The sequence below is a fragment of the Phascolarctos cinereus genome, unplaced genomic scaffold (assembly GCF_003287225.1).
Source record: "Phascolarctos cinereus isolate Bilbo 61053 unplaced genomic scaffold, phaCin_HiC Scaffold_726;HRSCAF=1367, whole genome shotgun sequence".
NCBI classification, from domain to species: domain Eukaryota; kingdom Metazoa; phylum Chordata; class Mammalia; order Diprotodontia; family Phascolarctidae; genus Phascolarctos; species Phascolarctos cinereus.
In genome coordinates this window covers 315019264-315041961 of record NW_027556098.1, presented here as the reverse complement: position 1 = coordinate 315041961, position 22698 = coordinate 315019264, and the positions used below count along the sequence as shown (strand labels likewise).

The 22698-nt window shown below is 38.0% G+C and overlaps 1 protein-coding gene across 3 annotated transcripts in view; it reads left to right on the top strand.

Moving 5' to 3' along the window:
• PGM2L1 (phosphoglucomutase 2 like 1) overlaps positions 1–22698 on the top strand; it is an 82115-nt gene that overhangs the window by 5544 nt on the left and 53873 nt on the right. For all 3 annotated transcript variants that reach the window (XM_020989578.2, XM_020989580.2, XM_020989581.2), the window contains exons 2-4: positions 12854–13021; positions 16300–16406; positions 17349–17433. In XM_020989578.2, coding sequence (XP_020845237.1) covers positions 12854–13021; positions 16300–16406; positions 17349–17433 — 360 coding nt within the window. The remainder of the gene's footprint in view (positions 1–12853; positions 13022–16299; positions 16407–17348; positions 17434–22698) is intronic.

Sequence of the window (22698 nt, the reverse complement as noted above, 5' to 3'; positions counted from 1 at the left end):
GTTTTTAAACACATACACACCCAAGAAATAGCTCACTTAGGTATACATTCTGGGGAGAAGAAGGTTAGCTCATTGATCACTTGATTTATTTTTTTAAAATTATTTAAATTTTAAAGATGTATTTTATTGATACTTTTGTGTTTACATTACATTAATTTCTGAATATATTCTTCCTCCCCCTCACTGAGCAAAATTCCTTGTAACAAAGATTTAAAAGAAGAAGAAAAGCAGGTCAGCAAAACCAACCAGCATATCAGCCATATCTGACAGTATGTGCAGTGGGCTACACCCTTAGTGGCCCTCACCTGCACATAAGGGAGGGAGGTGCATTTTCTCAATTCTTCCCCTGGGGCTGTTTGGTTATTAAAATTACCTTTCAGTTTCCTTTTTCGGTCCTCCATTTATGTTGTTCTAAATCATTATATATATTGTTTTTCCTGGCGTGGCTTACTTTACTTTATATCAGTCTATAAAAGCCTCTCCATACTTCTCTAAATTCTTCACATTTGTCATTTATTGCAGCAGTAATAATAAATACATTCATATATATGGGAAAGAGAAGAGAATAAGCAATTAGTAACTACCTAGTATATGCCAGCATTGTGCTAAGCACTTTACAAATATTATTTCATTTGATCCTCATAACAGTCCTTTGAAGTAGTTGTTATTATTTTCCTCATTTTACAGTTGAGGAAACTGAGGCAGACAGAGGTTAAGTGACAGGGTCACTTGACCAAGGTCACATGGCCAGTAAGTGTCTGAGTTCACATTTGAACTCCAGTCTTCCCAATCCCAGGCCTGATGCTTTGTACACACGACAAACAGCCTACAATACTACAATTTGTTTAATTATTCTCCATTTGGTGGGCAGCTGCTTTGTTTCCAGGTCTTTGCTTTCATAAAAAGTACTGCTGTGATTATTTTGGTGCATATGAGACTTTTCTTTTTGTCATTGTACTTTTTGTAGACAGTAATTCAGTTTTACAACCATTCAAGCACTTACAATTTGCCAAGGGACTATTCTAAATACTAGGGATACAGTGACAAAAACAAACCAAAAAATCCCATTCTGTCTTTAAGGAACTTACCTTCTACTGGAGGATCCAACATTCAAACAGATAAATGTAAATTAAAGAAGAAAGGATAGCTAACAACTGGGAAATAGGAGAGTCTTCCCATACATAGGCTGTGGGAGTCTTGAATTCAGTTGAATTCAGTTCAACAAGCCTCTATTTAAGCACCTCCAATTTCTAAGGAACTGTGCTAGGCACTGAGGGTATGAAGATAAACACATCTGACCTTAAGGAGTTTGTATTTTAATCCAAGACAACATGTTCATAGATAAGTAAATATAAAATACATTTCAGCTAGTGGGGCAGACTACTGCAACAAGGTCTAGGGGAGATCTGGAAAGGTAGCATTTGAGCTGAACCTTGAAGAAATTAATCATCCTAAGGCAAAAGTGAGGAGAAGGATGTTTTCCATATATGAGGGACAGCATAGGTAAAGACATGGATGTGGCAGTTAAGATGTCTTAAACAGAGGACAGAATGTGGGACAGTTAAAAAATAAATTTAAATAAAAAATATGGGACAGGTTTTTTGGGAGGCCTGAAATGATTCTTTAAAAAATTTTATTTTCAACTCCAGATTCTCTCACTCCACCCCCTTCCCACTCATTGAGAAGGCAAGAAATATGATATCCATTATAGAAATTGTCACGTAAAACATTTCCACATTAGCCATGTTGTAAAATAAAGAAGCAAGAAAAATAAAGAGAAAAAAATTATGCTTCAGTCTGCACTCAGAATCCATCAGTTTTCTGTCTGGAGGCAAATAGTATTTTTCATCATGAGTCCTTTGGAATTGTTGTGGAACATTGTATTGATCAGATAACTAAGTCTTTTACAGTTGAACATTGTTACAATATTGCTGTTGTTGAATACAGTGTCTTGGTTCTACTAACTTCACTGCATCAGTTCATACGTCTTCCCAGGTTTTTCTGAAACCATCCTGTTCGTTATTTATTATAGCACAATACTATTTCGTCACATTCATATACTATAATTTGTTCAGCCAAACATAGGGCAGTTTGGCTGGACCACAGAATATGTGAGTGTATAATAATGTGAAATCAGTCTGGGAAAGAGACTGAAACCAGGTTGTGAAGGGCTGTATTTGTTATATAGTGGAGTTGATGTTTTATCCTAGATCCAGTAGGGAGCTACTGCAGCTTCTTCAGAAGAGAAGTGACATAGATCCCTGCTTGAGCATTTAGCAGCTGTGTTGAGGCTGGATTGGGGAAGAGGAAAGGAATAAAGCAGGGAGACCAATTAGCAGGCTGGTGAAAAGTGATGAGAGCCTGAATTATAGTAGTGGCTTTGTTAGTTGAGATAGTAGGAGGGATGTGAGAGATGTTATGGAGGTACAATCAGCATGAGTTAGGCGTAAGTGGAGTAAGGAACATTAAAGGAATTGAGGATGACTGAAGTTTCAAACCCGGGTGACTGGAAGCATAAGGGTACCCTGTTATAGAAATAGGAGAATGAGGAAGAAGGGTGGGTTTGGGGAATAAGATGAATCACAGAAATTGAGTTGGAAGGACCTCAGAGGCCATCTAGTCCAACCCATACCTGAAAGGAATCCCAAAATGAGTTCCATTTTGGGTATGTGGAGCTTGAAATGCTTATGGGACATCTGAGTGGAGCTATCCAGCAGGCACGTGGTGATGCAGAATGAGTTCAGGAGAGAGACTAAGGCTGAACATACAGATCTAGGTGCCATCTTCACAAATTATATTTGAAGGGGAAACTGAGCATTTTTAGAGGCACAAAATAGGAGGGAATACATTTCCATCATAATGAAGCAGCTATAAAGGCTTGGGATGAAATGAAAAATTCAGTAAGTATGCCATTTTGGCTAGGACATATGGAGTGTGTGAAGGGAATAATAATAATAATAATAATAATAATAATAAGGTGAAAAGAGTCCAGAAAAATAGGCTTGTGCTAGATTGAAAAGGACTTTAAATATCAAGCTAAAGAGTTTGTATTTTTACCTAGAGTCAGTAGAGAGACACTGAAAATTTTGAGCAGAGGACTGACATGGTCAGAGATAATGGATTTATCAGTGGAGGACCTAGATTGGAGTTCCAGCTCTACCACTTACCACTCATGACAGTCAGTCCACAAGTATTTATTAAGCACTTACTTTGTGCCAGGCACTGTACTAAGCAAGCTTTGGGGATACAAAGAAGGGTAAAAGACACTCCCTAAGTCAAGGAGTTCACAGTCTAATGGGGGAGAGTATGTAAACAGCTAAGTCCTGGCAAACTGTGTACAAGATAAATTGGAAATAATCAACAGAAGGAAGGCAATAGAATTAAGAGAGATTAGGAAAGGCTTCCTGTGGAAGATGGGACTTTAGCTGGGGCTTGAAGGAGGCCAGGGAAGCCAGGCATCAGATATAAGGTGAGAGAGCCTTCCAGGCCTGGGGGACAACCAAAGAAAAAGCCCAAAGCTGAGAGAATGGAGTGCCCTGTTCTTGGAAGAGTCAGGAAGGCCAGTGCCTCTGGTTCTCAGGCTAAGTGGTATGGTGTGAGGTGTAAGAAGACTGCATGCAGGAGGCAGCTAATGAAGGATTTTGAATGCCAAGTGGGGAATTTGATATTTGATCCTGGAGGTGAGGAGACGCTAGAGTTTATTGAATGAGTAGGGGGCAGGAAGACATGGTCAACAGAGACAAGTTCCTGAACCTCTCTGGACCTCACTTTATTCTTTTGTAAAATGAGGCAATTGGAGTAGATTATATCTTAGCACCAAGCTCAAAATCTATGATCCTGTGATTCATACTTCTCTGAATTCCTTATATTGATTGTTTCTCTCTTTCTTTTTCTGTCTCTCTTCTTTCTTTTCTTTTTTTCCTTTTCTTTCCATCAGATGTGTAATTTCTTTGATGTAGGGAACTCCTTGAGCTTCCTGTTCCTGTACAAATGCAGATCAGGACTGACTGAAATTTGTAGTTATAGAGAAGTGCCTGGAGCACTGAGGTTAAGTGATTTGCCCAAAGTCACACAGCCCATGTGTATGTGTTAGAGGCAGTTCTTTAACCCACATCTTCTCAATTCTAAGGCCAACTCTTTATCTACTATGCCATTGCTGCCTCTTCATTATTTCTTATTTTTTGGTAAATAATTTTTCTTTAAATACTTTGTTGGTACATTTTCTACATTTTTCAGTATATTCCTCATCACTACTTGTTTGTATCCCTTAAAACAAAGAATAAAAAAGAGGAGAAAAAAAGTTTAGCAAAACTAGTCCATGTTAAAAATAAATCTGACACTATATAGAACCTTCTGTACTCATAATCCCCCACTTTGATAGAATTCCTTTTTTTACCATTTTGTTATTCTGGTAGTTGTGTATGTTGTTTTCCTGGTTCTGCTTACTTTGCATCATTTCATGTGAATCTTACCATGCTTCTCTGTTTTCACCATAGCCATTGTTCCTTACAATGCAACTAGTGGGCATCTTACTTTGTTTCTAGTTTTTGCTACTGTAAAAAAAATGCTGCTTTGAAGATTTTTTTTTTGCTTTGAAAGACCTTGGCATATATGCCTAATGAATCTTTTATATTTCAAATTCCTATGTAGGTATTTAATAAAATTTGTTGAATTGCATAGAAGGAAAAATAACAGGATTTGTGACCGATTGAATGTAAAGGATGAAAGAGAAGGGTCAGTCAGTTATTTTAAGAATAGAAATGATTTGAAAAGAGCCAATTAGGAGATTAATAGGAGGGGGGGGTGTTTGGTTTTAGATGTTATTTAACACTGTGACTTCCTAGGGTTGCTGTTGTTCAGTCATTTTTCAGTCATGTCCAACTCTTCAGGACTCCATTTAGGGATTTTCTTTGAAAAGATACTGGAGTGGTTTGCCATTTCCTTCTCCAGCTCATTTTACAGATGAGGAAACTGAGGCAAACAGGGTTAAAAGACTTGCCTGTAGTCACAGAGCTAGTCTGAGCCCAGATTCGAATTTGGGAAGATGAGTCTTCCCAACCCCAGGACCAGCACTATCCCCTGTGCCACCTAGCTGCCCCATCCTAGTAGAAATGCCTTAATTCCAAATTCATTTAAGAGTTCCTTCTTCACTTTTATAATGGCATTTATAGTTTCACATCCAGACTCAAGCATAATTAATATTTCAAGGGTCTCTTTTCTCAGTATGGGTACCCTGTCCACCAAAACAGATTGAATTCTTTTTTTCTCAGATGGGCTTAGTGAGTTGTTGTAACTGGAAAAAAAATTGCCTTGTAACCTGGTAATGAACTTCTCTACACTTTACTAGGGTGTTTCTCAGACAACATACACAGTCTGTTGGCAGACCTGCTTTCCTTAAAAATTTGCTTCATTCAAGTCCATGTGAGAAGTTTCCTGGATTATCCTAATAGCTTTATTACTGTTCTTCCTGGCTTTAGTCTCTTTCTAAATCATAACTCTGAGCCTGCCATTTACTTGCTCAAAAACAGAATCATAGAATCTCAGAGCTGGTGGAGAGCATGGAAGCTGAACCCTTTCCTCAACGTGACTCACTTCTGCAACATCCCTGACAACTTTCAATGGTTTTCCATTCCTTCTCAAATTCCAGACTCGTTAACCTGGCATTTAAGATTCTCTAACCTGATTCCAGCTTTCTCTCACATTATACCCTTTCCTTCTACTATCCCGCCAAAAAGTACTAATTGTCGTTTCTGGTTTTGTCCAGCTCTTTCTTGTCTCAGGGCATTTACTCATATTGTTCCTTGGCCTTGGAGTATGCACTATTCTTCTTCTCCCTCAAATATGACACATAACTCCCCATTTCTGCCTAGTGATCTTCAAAAGCCTAGCTCTAATGCTGTTGACCTTGCAGAAAGAAGGCTGGATTTGAACTCTGAAGACTTGGTACTCAGTCCTACCTTGCCTACTTGTTCAAGTTACATACTGTCTTAGAGCCTGTTTCTATAGCCATAAAATGGAGTTAATTTCACTGTTTCCCACACAAGGTTGTTATGAGGAAATAATTTGTAAAGCTTAAAGTGAGCAGTTGGTACTGACTAGGAAGCTAGTATTTCCTTTCCCTCAAACTGCAGTGTCTTACTGCCTGGATCTTGTATTCCTCCCAAGTACTTATTTTGTATTCTATTTTTGTGTGTCTTATCTCCTCTACTAGTTTATAAGCTGGCACCATGTTGTAATTGTATCAGCTAGTATGGTTCCTTGAACATAGGGCAGATGGTTAATAAACGTTTAGATCGAATTATCTGTGTTGTGACTATTTCCTTATTAAGCCTTTCTCTTTTAAAATAGGAAGTATTTTCCTATCAATTTCCATTTCAGATCAGAAATTGAAGTTGAAAATAAGAACATGGAAACTTAAAATACCAGAAATCATAATAATGTATGTGTGATATAGCAGGTGTCCTAAGAAGGATATGGGAGACAGAGAGAAGAATATTGGGTTCATTTGTTTCCTCTTATGCTTCATCATCTTGATTATTCAGACTCCATCTCTCACAGAGGAACAAGAAGGCTTTTCTCCTTAAGTGTTTCTTTTTTGTATGTGAGACCAGTATGGTACAATGGAAACAGAGCAGGATTTGTTGTAAGAACTATGCTTGAATCCCAACTCAGGTACTTACCTACCTCTGTGACCTTGGACAAGTCACTTAACATTTCTGGTCCCTAGCTTCCTTAACTATCAAATGAGGGGACTGGACTAGATGACCTCTAAGGTTACTTTCTGCTTTAAACTATAATCCTACAAAGAGTATTTTTAAAAAAATATTTTAATTAAGCCTTCATATATCATCCAGCTTTCTGCATTTTAAAAGTCAGTCCCAGAACTGTGACTATGTCAGTTGACCTCATATTCAATGAAGGTACAGTAACATTTGTCATTGCTGGACAAAGATAAGAATACAGGTGTTCCTTAGAAGTATTTATTAAGTAAGTAGACTTATCTGTTTAACAAGGCTTTTTTGCTTAAGTTATTAAAGTAGGTTTGAATTCCCTTGTTGTACTCCAACAAATAGGAGAGATAGTGGTAAAGAATGGTCAGCCTGAAATTGAAATTTTCCTATGTATAATTAAGAAATCATTGTTTATTTGTATAATGAAAATCATAAAATCTTCCAACTGGAATACTTCATCCTAATCCATACTTGAGGTATAAAGCTCCTTATAAATCGCCAATAAGTTTTTCTGTAGTTTCTTTTTGAGACACCTACATTGTGTAATATCTACCCGAGTGGGGAACTTGCACCCTTGCAGTCCACATGTGGCCCTCTGCGCCCTAAGTGCGACCCTTTGACTGAATCCAAACTTCACAGAACAAATCCCCTTAATAAAAACTTGGACACAATCAAAACCCAAAAACCTCGAAGGCCACAGGATCACCGCCCCTGGATGCTGGACTTAGAATTAGGGAGACTTGAATTCAAATTCTGCCTCAGACATTTATTAAATGTGTGACCCAAAGCAAGGTCATTTAACCCCTCTGTCTTCAGGTTAGATAATCACTTGTTAAGGGTGATTTAAAAGGAATTCTTATCCAGATACTAGTTGTACTAGATGGCCTCCAAGTTCCCTTCTCATTTTCTGATTCTGTAGATAGTCTACTAAGACAGATGTTAAAACTATTCAGATTAACATTCGTTCCCTAAGGGAAAAGACTTCTGAAATGTCCATCTTAAATCTCCAAAGTCAACTTTTGTGACTTAGAAAAAGTGAAGCTTGAGCTTCGCAAAAGAATTTTAATTTAAAAAAGGGTGCAGACCATACATATTTCTGTCAAAGAAATGTGTTAACGTTATTATGTCACCACAAATTACAGGTTATAAATGTTAGTCCGTGTGACAAGAGTTCTTTATGGCATGTACTCATCTGAAGCAATCAGCAAAAACAGAACGTATCTGGATAACAGATTCCTTTTATAAAAAAAGCCATTTTTGGTGATAGGCTGTCAAGCACATTAATATGTAATATACTTTAAAATTCTTCAATATAAATCTTTTCAGAATGTGCTTGGGTCAGAATAGACTCTTTGGAAGTAATCTCTGAAGGGTACTCCCTAGAATGATTCCCTCTTGATCACTATAAACCTTGCCAGTTCTAGGTATCCAACTTGTTTCTTTTCCTCTAGCCTTGGGAATCCCAGAGGCTCAAGAATAAATGTGAGACAGTTTGTCTAGGTTCGAACTGGGCAAGAGTTGGGGTGGGGAAGAGAAGTGGCGTTGTCTGCTGTTTGATGGAGTTTTGTCTCCTGGGAAAAACATGTTGTTTTGTTGAGTCACTTGTCCAGGAAAATCCTACCCCTAGACCTCTTGAAAAATATAGCCTGAGCATAAATCTACTGAAAGAAGAAAGGAAATGGTTAGGGAAAATAGGCTAAATGTATAGAATGTCTAAAACTGAACTAATGTTATTTTTCCCCTAAACTTGTTTTTCATCAATAGTATCGCCATTCAACTAGTAATTCATGCTTGGTAACCTCTGAGCTTCTCCTTTTTGTATCTATTTAGTTACTGACTTCTGTTCTGGCCATGCAGAAGTAAGATTAACAGTATCTCTAGTATCTCTTTAATCTGTTCCCTCTTTACCTTTCATATTGACCTTGTGGTAATTCAGACCCTCATTAACTTTACCCTGGACTATCATAATCTTCTGTCTGATCTCTGCTTCTAATCTTTGCCTTCTCTGTTCCACTTAATACTTTGCAGCCAGATTAATTTTCCTAAGACATAGTTCTGCACATCATTCCACATCTCATAAACCTTCAGAGGCTCCTCCTTCGCTTCCAACAGAAAGTCTGAATTACTTAAACATAGTCAGAGTCCTCTGTAGACTGGCTCCAACCTACCCTTCCAGCCTTTTCATATCATTTCCTTTTGTGTACATTTTCAGGGTCCAAATAAATTGAGACTACTTACAGCCCCTTGAACATATCCTGTGCTTTTCTACCTCTTAATGTTTTTGTTCATGCTATTCCCTATGTGTAAATTGTCCTCCCATTCTATCTCTGGTTGCTGATGGTTCAAATGAAACCTTCCTTGACTCCTTTTTTCCTCCAACCTGCAACTGGATGTGAACTCTTTCTCTCATCAATCAGATAGTGAATGTGAATTTACTAAGCACCTACTATGTGCAAAGAAAAAAAAATGAACCTATCCTTGCCCTCAAGCAGCTTATAGTCTTTTGAATTCAGACTATAGACTTCTCATTCTAATGTGTATTATTGTATTACACACACACACACACACACACACACACATATACACATACACATATAGGTTTTATCAATCTATAAAATCCTTGTATTTATCCTTGTATCTTCCCTAGGGCCCAGCCCAGCATATAGCACATAGAAAATACTTAATAAACGTTTGCTTGACTATTTAAGTCAATATTTCAAGACAATATGAAAATTAATTCCATTTAAAAAAATTATGTCACCAAACAGTAAAGAATTGTATCTTGCCCTTCCGCATCTAAGACAGCTATAATCAGCTACTAAATTGCAAAGAAGAAATGTATCCACAGTATTATAAGCATAAAATTCAAGCCATATGCCGTGAATGTTTTAGCTTTCATGATGGGAGAGGGCAGGGGACAGAATCAGGTTATTCTTTTGTTGTTGTTGTTGTTGTTTTTTAATATAAATTTATTTATTTTTAGTTTTCAATATTCACTTCCACAAGTTTTTGAGTTCCAAATTTCTCACCCCATCTCCCCACCCCAAGATGGCATGCATTCTGAACACCCCTTCCCCTGGTCTGCCTTCTCTTCTATCTCTCCCCCCTCCCTTCTCTTATCCCCTTCCCCAGGTTATTCTTCTTGACATTAGCATGGTACCATCATAAAAATTTTTTTTTTGAAAATGTGAGTTCTTGGTTCTTTGCTAATTATTATATGACATTAAACAAATTTAGAACCTTACCATTGGAAAGAAATTTAGAGGACATTTAGTTCACTTTCTCACCCAAAACATAAATCTCCCTTACAGCATCACTTTTAAGTTTTTCTTTTTGATTATGGACTTAACAATTATCAATAAGCACAAACATTATAACATACAAGAACATACCTAATTCCTCAACCAGATAAGGATAAAGCACAAAAAGAGAACTATAAATTGATTTTCACTAACATTGATTAAATTTTTTTAAAGTAAAATTCTGTCAAACAGATTATAGCAATTCATCCAAGGAATTCATTAATACCAAAATGGATTTATAACAGGGAGATGGCAAAGTTGTCTAAACAGTAGGAAGACAGTCAATATAATGAATCATATTAAAAATAAAAACCATCCAAAACCACGTGATTATCTCAATGGATGCAGAAAAGGCCTTTGATAAAATACACTACTCATTTGTGCTAAAAAACCCTACAAAGCATAGGCGTAGAGGGATATATCTGTCTAAAACAAGAAAATAAGAATTATATGTACGGGGGATATACTAGAACCTTTCCCAGTAAGTACTAGAGTAAGGATGAGTAATGAAGTGATAAAACTATCTTAATTTTGCTGGTAACATGACAGTTTACTTAGAAAGTCCTAGGAAAAATCAATAAGGATACTGATTGAAACAATATTTTCAGTAAAGTTGTAGGCTACAAAGTAAATGCTCAAAAATCAATAGCATTTCTGTATGATAGTAACAATCTAAGAGACAGTAATAGAAAGGTAGATCCCATTTAAAATAACTACACAATGTGTAAAATACTTGGATATCTACCTACCAAAGCACACAAAATACTTGGATAGCTACAATTACAAAGTGCCCCTTAAAAAACCTGAAAAGACTTATATGGTCTGATGCTGAGTGAAGTGAGCAGAACCAAGAGGACTTTGTACACAATAACAGCCACGTTATGCAATAACTAAGATTGTTAAACTGAACCTTTCTCAGCATTATGAGGATCTAAGACATTTCCAGAGGCCTTGGGATGGATAATGCTGTTCACATTCAAAGAAAGAACTACGGAAGTCGAATTGCTATCACTTATTTTTACCTTCTGTTGAGTTTTGTTTCATCTTTCTGATGGTTCCTCGTATTGATTTTAATTTTTGCTTACAACTTCACTAATGTGAAAATATGTTTAATGGGTAAGTAAATGTAAAGCCTATATCAGATTGTGCACCGTCTTGGGGAAGGTGGCGGGGGGGAGGAAAAGGGAGAAAAATTTTCAACTCAAAAGCATATGGAAAAAATTTTAAAAAATTTAAATTAAAAAAATAGTAATAAAAAACAAAAAACAAACAAACAAAAAAAAACAAAGTGCCCCTTAAAAAAATAAAGAGCAATTTAAATAGCTGAAGGAATATTCAGTGCATGTGGCTAGGCTGTACCAATATAATAAAAATGACAATATTGCCAAAGGTAATTTACACTTTTTCATGGTAACCTACTAGATCACTTTACTTTGTGTAGCACTAACTCTGAAGCATCAACTTCCCTTAAAATTTAGTATTTGCTAAATAATTATTCAGTTTTTCCTAAAATATAAAAATAGGTAAGTCCTTATTCACAGGCTATATATCTTAACTGCTTCCTTGATCTTACCTCAAGTTCATATATAAAATCTTATTTATAAGAGGGTCCAGCTTTTAACATAGTAAGATGAATTGAGTGGTTGATGGTGAAATTCTGGTCACTTTGAGCTGTAGAGGTTTATATAATCAATAATTGGTACTCATTGTGTTTTTAATTTTTCTAAGGACTTATGTTTTCTAAATATTTTATCAATGCTTTTGTTTTTTACATAAGTCATTGCCCTCCCCCCTGCCATATTATGCACTCCCTTGTGTTCATTATTGTTGCTGACTAACAACAATATAAAGTATGTTTAAGGATTTATTGTGTGTCAGGCTCTGGCTTGGACTGGGGATACAAATACAAATAAGCAAGGTAGCCCCTGGCCTCATAAATCCTATGTTCTAATGAGTGAGGACAGCCCTTAAAGGGTATCTGGGAAGAAAATGGGGGTGCCAGGAAGTGTCTTGGAGTCCTGGTTCCAAGCAAAATAAGAGGAAAGCTCCCCTATCTGAGCCAAGGAACCAAGGAGCAGAGTTATGATTTTGGAGGAGAAAAGGATGATGGTCAGAGTGTAGGCATTGTCTTGAGGATATGCATTTATTAAGAGCTTATCTGCACCATGCTAAGCCCTGGAATTACAAAGAGAAAGTATTCACATTAGTCATTTCTTGCTGCATAATAATCTTCCATTTCATTTATGTCCTGCCTCTGATGCATCATGGCTGTGTGATTCTAAGTTATATAACATCTCAGTGCTCAAGGCTAGTCTTTAAGACTATGGATTGTTAAGGAGGTGCTATTGACCTGTATTGGGAGTTTGCTATATCAGTTAAATCAGAGGTATCGTTGTCATCATCATCATCCTAGTAATGACATTCGTATGGCACTCTAAGGTTTGCAAAGTGTTTTACATATGTGTGTGTTATTATATTGGGTCCTCACAACAGCCCTGAGTTAGGTTTTCTCATTATCCCCATTTTACAGATAAGATAACTGAGGCTGAGAGAGGTTAAGTGACTTGTCCAGGGTCACATAGTTTCTGAGGTGGGATTTGAACTCGGGTTTTCCTGATCTATATTAAGCACTCTTATCTACTGTGCCATCTATTCCTGGCTTACATGTATATATGAGTTTTGCAGTTAAAATGTCCAAATATCCTATTTTTATATTTATAATGAACTAGGTATCATGGTAGTACCTTTAGAAGGATTTACCAGTTTATCATTCTGCTCATGTTTTTTCACACAGATTAAATTTTATGTGTTTTTTTATAGAATCCCAAGACAAAAGAACAGATTGAAAATCTGTTACGGAACGGAATGAACAAGGAGCTAAGAGATCGCCTTTGCTGCAGGATGACTTTTGGCACTGCTGGGCTACGTTCTGCCATGGGAGCAGGATTTTGCTATATTAATGACCTTACAGTGATCCAGTCAACACAGGTGTGCATTTAAATATCTCATGTACACAGATTTTTTCAAATTCCTTTATTTTTTAATTTTTTTTGCTTAATACATCAGATGGTGATTATCTGTTCATTTTCTTTATTTGAAGGAAGGTCTTCTACAGTATGAATTACATATGAACTTGTGACCTTTGGGCATTCCTGCGGCTCTTTTTGGAAGCCGTCTGTGTACCTTAAAGGTCACAGTCTGGCTCTACATATGGGTATCCTTCTGGTTATTCTGAGAGGGTAATAGCTCAGTTACTTAGCAACCATATGTGGGTTGAAGACAGGAAGTGAATTATTGTGTTTTAAATTAATACAAAGGGAGTGAGAAAGTATCCAAGTTGGCATCTGGTTAGTAGTTAAAAAATCAGACCCCAGGGATCTGACAGATTTGATGCTTTATCACTTTCCCAAGGGAACCAAAATATTGTATCCTGCCAGTAAAGTATTCAGGGATCATATGATCATAGATTTAGAGCTGAAAGGGATCTTGGAGGTCAACTAGTACCTACAAATGAGGTAATTGAGACCCAGAAGGGAAGGATGAATAAATTGCCTTGTGACGCCAAAGAGATGGTAGCCTTAAAGTAGTAGGGGAGGAAGACTGGACAAACACCAGCCCTCTTCCTCTGTCCTTTCGAATCTTCTCAGAGCTTTCAGCCTTATTTTGTATAGTACTTACTGTTGATAGTATATGATTAACATAGACAAAGTATTAGGGACTTCTGAACTGTAACTGATTTTATAATATTCTTTGCTACCCCAAAAGGCAGCTCCGTATTAATGGTTTTATAAATAACATAGCTTTTGTAGTAATAGTTTTTGCAAGTGTGATATGGTATTTTCCTCCACTTAAGACTCATAATTACAAATGAGTAGGAAAATAATCTTATAGGATTAAATAACTTTTTTTTTCAGTTACTTGATTAGAAGATGAGGATCATCTCTCTCCCACCTACCCCCATGGCTATCTAGCAGATAAAACAGTGGGGCTAATACCTTATTGGGGCATGGATCTGATCCATGGCTCTTAAAGGATAGATCAGTGGAATATAAATTTTGATATCTTTCTACCAACCTGTAAAAGTTTAGACTATTACCTCACTGATAGATTGATTTAAGAACTAGCTTTACTAAATTCAGAAAAGCTCATTACTGGGTGATAAATTTTTTTAGCCACTGTAAATCAGAAATAGTCTACTAAGGCATGGAGGTGTTGTAATCTGTGTTGGCTGAGGAAATAGTCACATAAAAATATTATGGATACTTAAAATAAATACTGAAAAGTATGCCATAAACTTGTAAACTATAAAGTGCTTTCCCTATAAGGCTTAAGTAGTATAAGGGTTTTTATCCTCATTTTATGGATGGAGAAACTCAGAGAGAGAAATTTCCTTATAATCGTTCATATATATATACGTGCACACACACACACACATACACATATAAGTGTTGAAGACTAGACTCAAACTCAGGTGGTCTGACCCCAAGTTCAGTTCTTTCCATTGTATAACTTTGCTACTTTTCCAAATTTCAGTTAATCAATTATTTATTAAATTTCTCTCATGTGCCTACCTAGTACCTACCTAAATGTCTATCTTGTCCCAAAGAAGTTACAAAGGACGCACTATATTTTTAATAGTGTTTTATAGTTTTATAGTACTTTCTTGTCCATTGTCTCGTTTGAGACAGAGAACAAACCTGTGAGAAAGATAGTAGTGCTGGACTTTAAATTAGAGGACTTGGGTTCAAATCCCAAATCTTCTACTTATTTCCTTTGTGACCTTGGGCCAGACATTTAATCTTCTTGGGCCTCTATTTCCTCATCTGTAAAATGGTGTCGAACTAGATGAGCTCTGAGTCTATGATTCTGTGATATCATTTTTACTTTACAAGCCAGGGAACTGAGGTTGAGAGAGGTTATGACTAGACCAAGATCGTGTAGCTGTTACATGATAAATCCAAAATTAGGTCCTCTGGGCCCAATCAGGTTTCCTGATTTTTGTCCCATAATTTTTTTCTTCTAGTCCAGTGTTCTTCTGACGCCCAGTCCAATGCTTTTCCCACTATGCTTTCTAACCTCCTAAGCCACTGAGCTCTGGGTAAGGAATGGTCTTCACATTTACAGTCTACTTGCGAGATGAGACATATACATTATAGACAGTACAAGACTGTAGATAACCAAGTATGTAATCATGTGTTATGGACTACAGGAGTCAGAGTAAAGAACAATGACTAAGGTGGGTTTGTTAGGAAGGCTTCATGGAAGAGGCAGAACTTGAGTTGGACCTTGAAGACAGAGTAAGATTTGGGCATTTAGGAAGGGCCCTTGAAGCTGAGGAAGATTTGGGGGGATTATTAGGAAGCCAGACTAGGTGGAGCATAGGCAACCTAATTGTTGCTGTGGATCTTGTTAAGGAGCGTTGAAGTTGGGCAAAGTCCTATGACTAAGACTTGAATGCTTGGATGCTGAGTATGCACTGAGTCTTTCAGGCACTAGCAAGCCATTGAATGTTTTAAGTAGGGAAGCAGTAGATGCAATTTTAGGATGGCAGATCTGGCAGAGTTGGGCAACAGTTTGGTTGTTGCAACAATGTCAACCTAAGGTGATGGCAATAGAGATGTAGAGGAAACGATAGATGCCAGAAACATATCTTAAAGGAAGAATTGATAGAGAACAGACTAGTATACATAGAGGGATTTTAAAAAAGGGGATGACTCTCCTTTTAACTCAGAGGACCAGAAAAGTGGTGGTGTCATTGGAAATAGGAAGGTTGTTAGAAAGATTTGCAGGGAATGTCCAAGTTTGAACATTTTGACCCTCTATAAGTAGAGAAGGGAATAATTGGAGAGAGGGTAGCAGTTGGGAACTAATTAACTGGTTTTAACTTTTGCTGTGAATTACTTTAGCTTTTAATTACATTTATACTTTTTTAAACCCCTGTTTTCCTATTTTGTGAGGTTTTAAATTAATAGGCTATAAATTGGATCTGTATTTTTTTATGAAGAAATTTTATGTATTTTGTTAGATGCTTTCTTAACATCTGTTTTTTGCCATTACGTGTGTGGAAAGCTAAAGGTAGTAAATGAATCATCACCTTGCCTCTGTATATCAAATAATAGCCTCTTTAGGGGTACTGAAGTTAAAGAGGGAAGCTGGTTCCCTGGAAACACACAAATTGGAAACCAAATACACCAGTAATTGAATTGAAGTCTGTGAAGTGAAGGCATTAGCTATGAGCTAACCTTTTAATGCTTTATCTGCTCTAGGGGATGTACAAATACCTTGAGAGATGTTTTTCAGACTTAAAGCAGAGAGGCTTTGTTGTCGGCTATGACACCAGGGGTCAGGTGACCAGCAGCTGCAGCAGTCAAAGGTACACCATACATACTTCGAAAAATATAAATGTCGAGCTGGATTAAGATGGAAAACAATATAACATTTATCCAGCTGCATGAATGATCTTAAGTAGGATCCCTGAAACATGAGATTATTAAAAATATGATCATGAGTTGCTGAACTGTATTTAAGAGTCAAGAATTCCAGAGCAAACATAACAAGAAACTAACTTTTGTAACTGCAATAAGTTTGTTAAAAGTAACAATTTTTATAATTTTATAGTTTACATTGTATTGGTCTCATTTTAACTTTAGGTTAAGGGTGTCAGAGCTGGAGAAAATAAGCCAGTTCTACATTTTACCCTATTTAACTTTGCTGTGGTGTGTTAATGAAAGACTTGTATGTAGACTAATCTTTTAATTTAATTTTATTTATTATTATTATTTTTATTTTTATTTTTTTTGGTGAGGCAGTTGGGGTTAAGTGACTTGCCCAGAGTCACACAGCTAGTGAGTGTAATGTGTCTGAGGCTGGATTTGAATTCAGGTCCTCCTGACTCCAGGGCTGGAGTCCACTGCGCCACCTAGTTGCCCCTAGATTAATCTTTTTGTGGTCTGCTGTGAAGTCTTAATTTTTAAGAGGCAAATTATATAGATTTTGTATTCTCTACATCTTTTGTTTTGTCTTCTTGGTTTTTCTTGTCCTTTGGCCACTTCATTGACTTTTAGAATCATTAGCTGAAAGAGAGAAAAGAGTATGTTCTCCTACTAGGTTAGCAGTGTTGGATTTTTTTTTTAATATGAAAGTTAAATTGGATTTTGTGGCCTAGATAATCAGCTACTGATTTTTAAAAATTGGCTGCTTGATACTGTGTATTACCTTGTACATTTTAATGCAAAGTAGCATGTATATTCTTCAAAAGTTAAGTCTCTGAAAAGAATAGCAAAATAGGAGACTAAATGCAATATTTTCTTTGCAGACTTGCAAAATTAACTGCCGCAGTTTTGCTGTCCAAAGGAGTGCCTGTATATTTGTTTTCAAGATATGTTCCTACACCTTTTGTGGTAAGTGTGCTGTGTAAATAGCTGCACAGTTTGATTGTCTTCTTAACCTCATCAACAAATATTCAAATACTTGAGTTATTCTTTTATTTATAATATTGTGTTAGGTGCTGTGGGAAATATGACATAACAGATTGTAGCTTGGAAAAGTTTCTTACAACTAACTAAAAGTCCAAAAATAGAATAGACTACAACTCATTTGATACTTAGTATATCATAACATGTTGCTTGTGATTTTTAAATAGCCAATTCAGTTTTCAACCCACGTTCTAAGATTAGTAGGTCCAGAAATCATGTTTGTCATTTTACTTGGCATTTCTTAGTTCCAGAATAGTTGCTTATTGACTGCCAGATGGCACGCAAAATCCTTTCATCTCAGCCCCCAGCACCTGAGTGGTGTGACTGGTCTCTCTGGGTCTGATAAGTTAGTGAAGATTTTTAGAAAAATTTACAGATCATAGAATTTTTAGAGCTGAAAAGAGACCTGGAAGATCATTAGCATAGTGAAATGTCAAGGGGGTTAGCAATAGGTTAGCAATAGCAAGTAGGGTGAGGACAATGTTTAGGTAGCTAATGGGGAGAGTTTTCCCTGAAGGAAGTTTGATGAACTCAGTGAATTGGGCAGGAGGGTCTGTGATTGCAGATCATGGTAAGGGTAAACTGGAGAGTCAGAAGAGTGACAGGGGCAACTGGGTGGTGCAGTGGATAGAGCACCAGCCCTGAATTCGGAAGGACCTGAGTTCAAATGTGGGCTCAGACTCTTGACACTTAATAGCTGCGTGACCCTGGGCAGGTCACTTAACCCCATTGCAGCCAAAAAAGAAGAAAAGTGACATATAAAGAAGCTGTGGTCAGAAAGGTAAACATTAAATATAACCTCTTAGAAAAAGATCAGAGCTGAGGTGAAGTGGAAATGAAAATCAGTGGAGTCACAGATTAGAAAAAACAGGGTGGTGTTCTGTGGGTCATCATTTTGGATTTTGAAATCAGCAAGAATTATAACAGGTATGGAGAAGAAAAGGTAGAAATGGGTCCTGGACTGAGTTAGATGATGGTGTCAGCCCTGAAAACAGATGACCAAAGAGCCAAGCAGCTCTGCAACTGCTGCTGACTGAAAAAACAAAGCCAGAGAGCGCACACGGGTTATCAGAACCATAGTTAACTCTAACAATAAAATACAACAAAGTAAAACCAAAGAGCTAACAGCGGTTCTAAGCAAAAAGCTTTCTTTATTCCTTTGGAGGAGGGAAACTAGACACATGTGCAAGGGTCTCCTCTAGTAGGAGATCCACTTTAGTGTGGGCAAATCTCAACACTTATACCAGTGTATAAGTAATTGAATTGAAGTCTGGCTATGCAGTGAACTGTAACCCTGACTGTGGAGGGGTAACAGCAACAGTGAGACGTTTGATTCATAGCAGGACTTCATGACTGGAACATGGGTATTACAGGTCCTTGTCCTAACTCAGGGACCGCCTGATGCTGGTGAGGTACAATTCTGGGATTTTGCTGTGACTGAGATCACCCAAAGGGTGAGCACAGAGGGTTGTTGTTATGCCAAGCTCAGGACACAGCTTGCTTGCTGGGCCTTAGCTCTGGAAAACAGGGTGTCTCCTTATAGTAAAAAGAGAGGAGTTATCTTGGCATGGGGATCCTGACAGTGGTGACAAGGATTTGGAAAGGATGATGTTATTGAATGGTATATACTTTAAATGTTGAAAATCAAAATGGTGGGGCCTAAGGGTCTCAAAGGAAGGCTGTGAGGATAAAGGAACAGACCAAATTGTCTTTTATTTTCATGGAGAGAAGAGGAAGTTTGTGAAGCATGACATGAGCAGCAGGGGGTTCAAGAAAGACTTCATGTAAACTTTGATGCTTGAGCTGAGCCTCGAAGGGACTTTAAGAGGTGGAGATGAGGAGGAGTGCATTTCAGGCGTGGGGGACAGCCAGGACAAAAGCACAGCGGTGGGAAGTGGAGTGTCATATGTCAGGAACACTGAGAACATCAGTTTGGCCATACTGTAGAGCTTGTGAAAGGGAGTAATATGCAGTAAGACTGAAAGTTATGTTGGGGTCAGATTGTGAAGGACTTTGAATGCCAAATAGAGAAGCTGACGCTTTATCCTAGAAGCAATAGGAAACCATGAGAATTTATCGAGTAGTGAGGTAAACAGTCAGGTCTGTGCTTAAGGAAAATCCCTTTGGCAAGTGGATGGAGAGGAGAGTAAATTGGAGAAGTGAAAGACTTGAAGCAGGGAGACCAATTAAGAGGATATTGCAGGGTCTTACCTCTCTCAACTCTCACCTGTGGCTCCAAGAAGCTGTAGCATATGCAGCAGCTACACTCTGGTAAAACTGTCTCAACAGATAAATTAAAGCAGGTTGAGGGTGACTGACAGGCCTCAAACCCATTAGTGAGTTAGGGGGAGTGTCTACCCCAAGCATATGAAGACCTCCCCCCAGTGGAATGAGCAGATGAGCACAGTTTGTCCCACTGGCCATGAAGGCGCCTGAAACAGGTGCAGTGGAGTGCTTAGAGCTTGGGGAGACATCAGAGATGCCAGAGTCACCCGCTGCATCCGCCATGCCAGTCATCTTGACTTTTGTCCTGCTGCTGGACTTTGATGACTCCCGAAGAGAGAGTGAGGCTGACAACTTTGGGCAACTCTGCCTCACACACAAGTCAAGACATCACCCCAGGATGTCACTGGTCCTCTTGGAAAATAAAAGATAAGCAGCAACAACAACGACGACGACAGCTCAGCTCGGTAGTAGCTCTTGTTGCTTCTCGTCTCTCCGCAGTGACCCTCGTGCCCCAGTAACCATGTGAAAAGGACCCACGGGTTGCATTGCTCTTGCTACCGCTCATTCCTGTATCGGAGTCTTCCAGCATGGAAAAGCTGACAATTAGGGACAGAGGGCCCTCTCAAACTATGTTGCCTTCACCAGCAAAAGCATTTAATAAGTGATGCCTCAGAGAATCAAGTTGCAGTGAGCCCCACCATTGCAGTTTTTCATGCAGGAATTTAATTGATTGCAGATTGGTGATGCATTTGTATAGTCAGATATGAAGCATTGTCCTTTCATGGGCAGGCAGGTCCACGTAGAGCATAAAGGGGAAACTAAAAACTTGTATCCAGAAGTATCTTCTGTGCCAAGGTAAAAGAAATTGCCAAGTTTTACCTTGGAAAGAATGTTACAAATGCTTTGGTCTTGGTAGCACCCACTTCAGTGACTTCCTAACCCCAGGCCACCAGAGGTGCTGGGAATATTGTTGTCTCGTTGTGCTTCAGACCATCAGTGAGCCAGTTGCTGCTGCTGTTGCTGTGGCTTGGACAGAAAGGTTGGTGCCAAGATAAATATGTTGGTCTTTGACCTTGGAGGTAATTGAAGTCGAGTCCACAGCTTGGGACATCCATTTAGGTGGACAGAACTTTGATAACCGCTTTCTCAACTATTTCATTGTTTGGTTCAGGCACAGGCATATCAGTGAGAACAAGAGGGCTGTCTGCCAGCTGTACAATGCTTATGAATGTACATAGTGCACCCTCTCTTCCAGTACTCAAACAAGGTCTGAGATTGATACCCACTGTGAATGCCTCGACTTCTGTACCTCTGTCATCCGTGCCTATTTTGAAGAACTGAATGCTGACCTCTTGTGTGGCACACTGGACCCCACGAAAAAAGCCTTAAGGGATGCCAAAGTAGACAGGTCAGAGATCCTTGTTATCATCTAGGTTCATGGTTCCATTAGCAACCTCAAGATCCAGAAACTTCTGCAGGATTTTTTTTAATAACAATGAGCTGAACAAGAGTGTCTCTCTTTTACCATTTGGCCTGTTCTATTTTTTAAGGTGTTATTTTCTTCAGTATTTTTTATGCCTCTTTTATCAAGCTGTTGACTCTTTTTTTAAATGATTTTCTTTCATCATTGTCATTTCTTTTTCCAATTTTTCATCTGCCTCTCTTATTTGGTTTTTAAAATCCTTTTTGAGCCCTTTCAGGAATTCTTTTTGGGCCTGAGACCAATTCACATATGTATTTGAGGCTTTGGATTTAGTAGTTTTTGACTTTCTTGTCTTCTGAGTTTGTGTTTTGATCTTCCCTGTCACCATAATAACTTTCTATGGTCAGGATCTTTTTTGTTGTTTGCTCATTTTTCCAGCCTATTTCTTGACTTTTAGCTTTATATTAAAATTGGATTCTGTTCCTGGGGAGTAGTTGGCATCATCCCAAGCTTCAAGTTGTTTGTACACCTGTTTCAGAGCTAGTTCTGGAGGTTTGTAAGCTTTCAGTTCTTCCAAGGTGTCATGATCTAAAAAGAGATATGTTAACTACTCTCTTGGCTTTTGCTCTGGTCTGTGAGCAATTACAAGCATTCTTTTAGCCTGTGAACTGTGATCAGGGCTGGTGTGCTAGTGCTCCTCTTCACCCTGGGGCAATGACCTGAATCTGGATCTGAATCTGTGTGATATAACAGAGTCCTGCACCCAGTGACAGCAAAGGGACTCTTATGATCTCCTTTTAACAAGTTTTTGACCTTACCATACCTTACCAGAGACAAGAGCTCCGGAGGCAGCCAATGCAGCCACTGACTCAGTCACCCCGTAGGCCTGCTGCTGGTTTGCTAGGGCAAAGCCTGTGCTGGAGTGTGCTTTACTCTCACCCTGTGTGATAGAATTTTATTGCAGCCTTCTAAGTTGTCTTGGGCTGGAAAATTGTTTCACCTTGTCCTTTTGTAGGGTCTGCTGCTCCAAAATTTGTTTTGAGGCATCATTTAAAGTTGTTTGGAGGAGAATTTGGGAGAGCTCAGGTGAGTCTCTGCCTTTTTGCCATTATCTTGGCTCCACCCTCTAATTTTTTTCAGTGAACAAAAATCTTTTTTCTCTCCTTCCTTTGGAAAGAAAAGGAAAGGGAAAAAACCCTCATAACAAATTTGCATAGTCAAACAAACCAAGTTCTCACATTGGCCATTTCCAAAATGTATATGTCTCAGTCTTCATCTTGAGCACATCACCTCTATCAGAAGATAGATAGTTAGCATCATCTGGAATTGTGATTCGTCATTGCATTGATCAGAGATCTTAAGTCTTTCAAAGTTATCTTTACAATGTTGAAGTTACTATGTAACTTGCTTTCCTGGTTTTGCTTACTTCACTCCATAGCAGTTCATAATATCTTCCTAAGTTTCTGTGAAGCTGTCCCTTTCATAATTTCTTATAGCACAATAGTATTTCATTATATTTATATACCATACTTGCTTTGTTC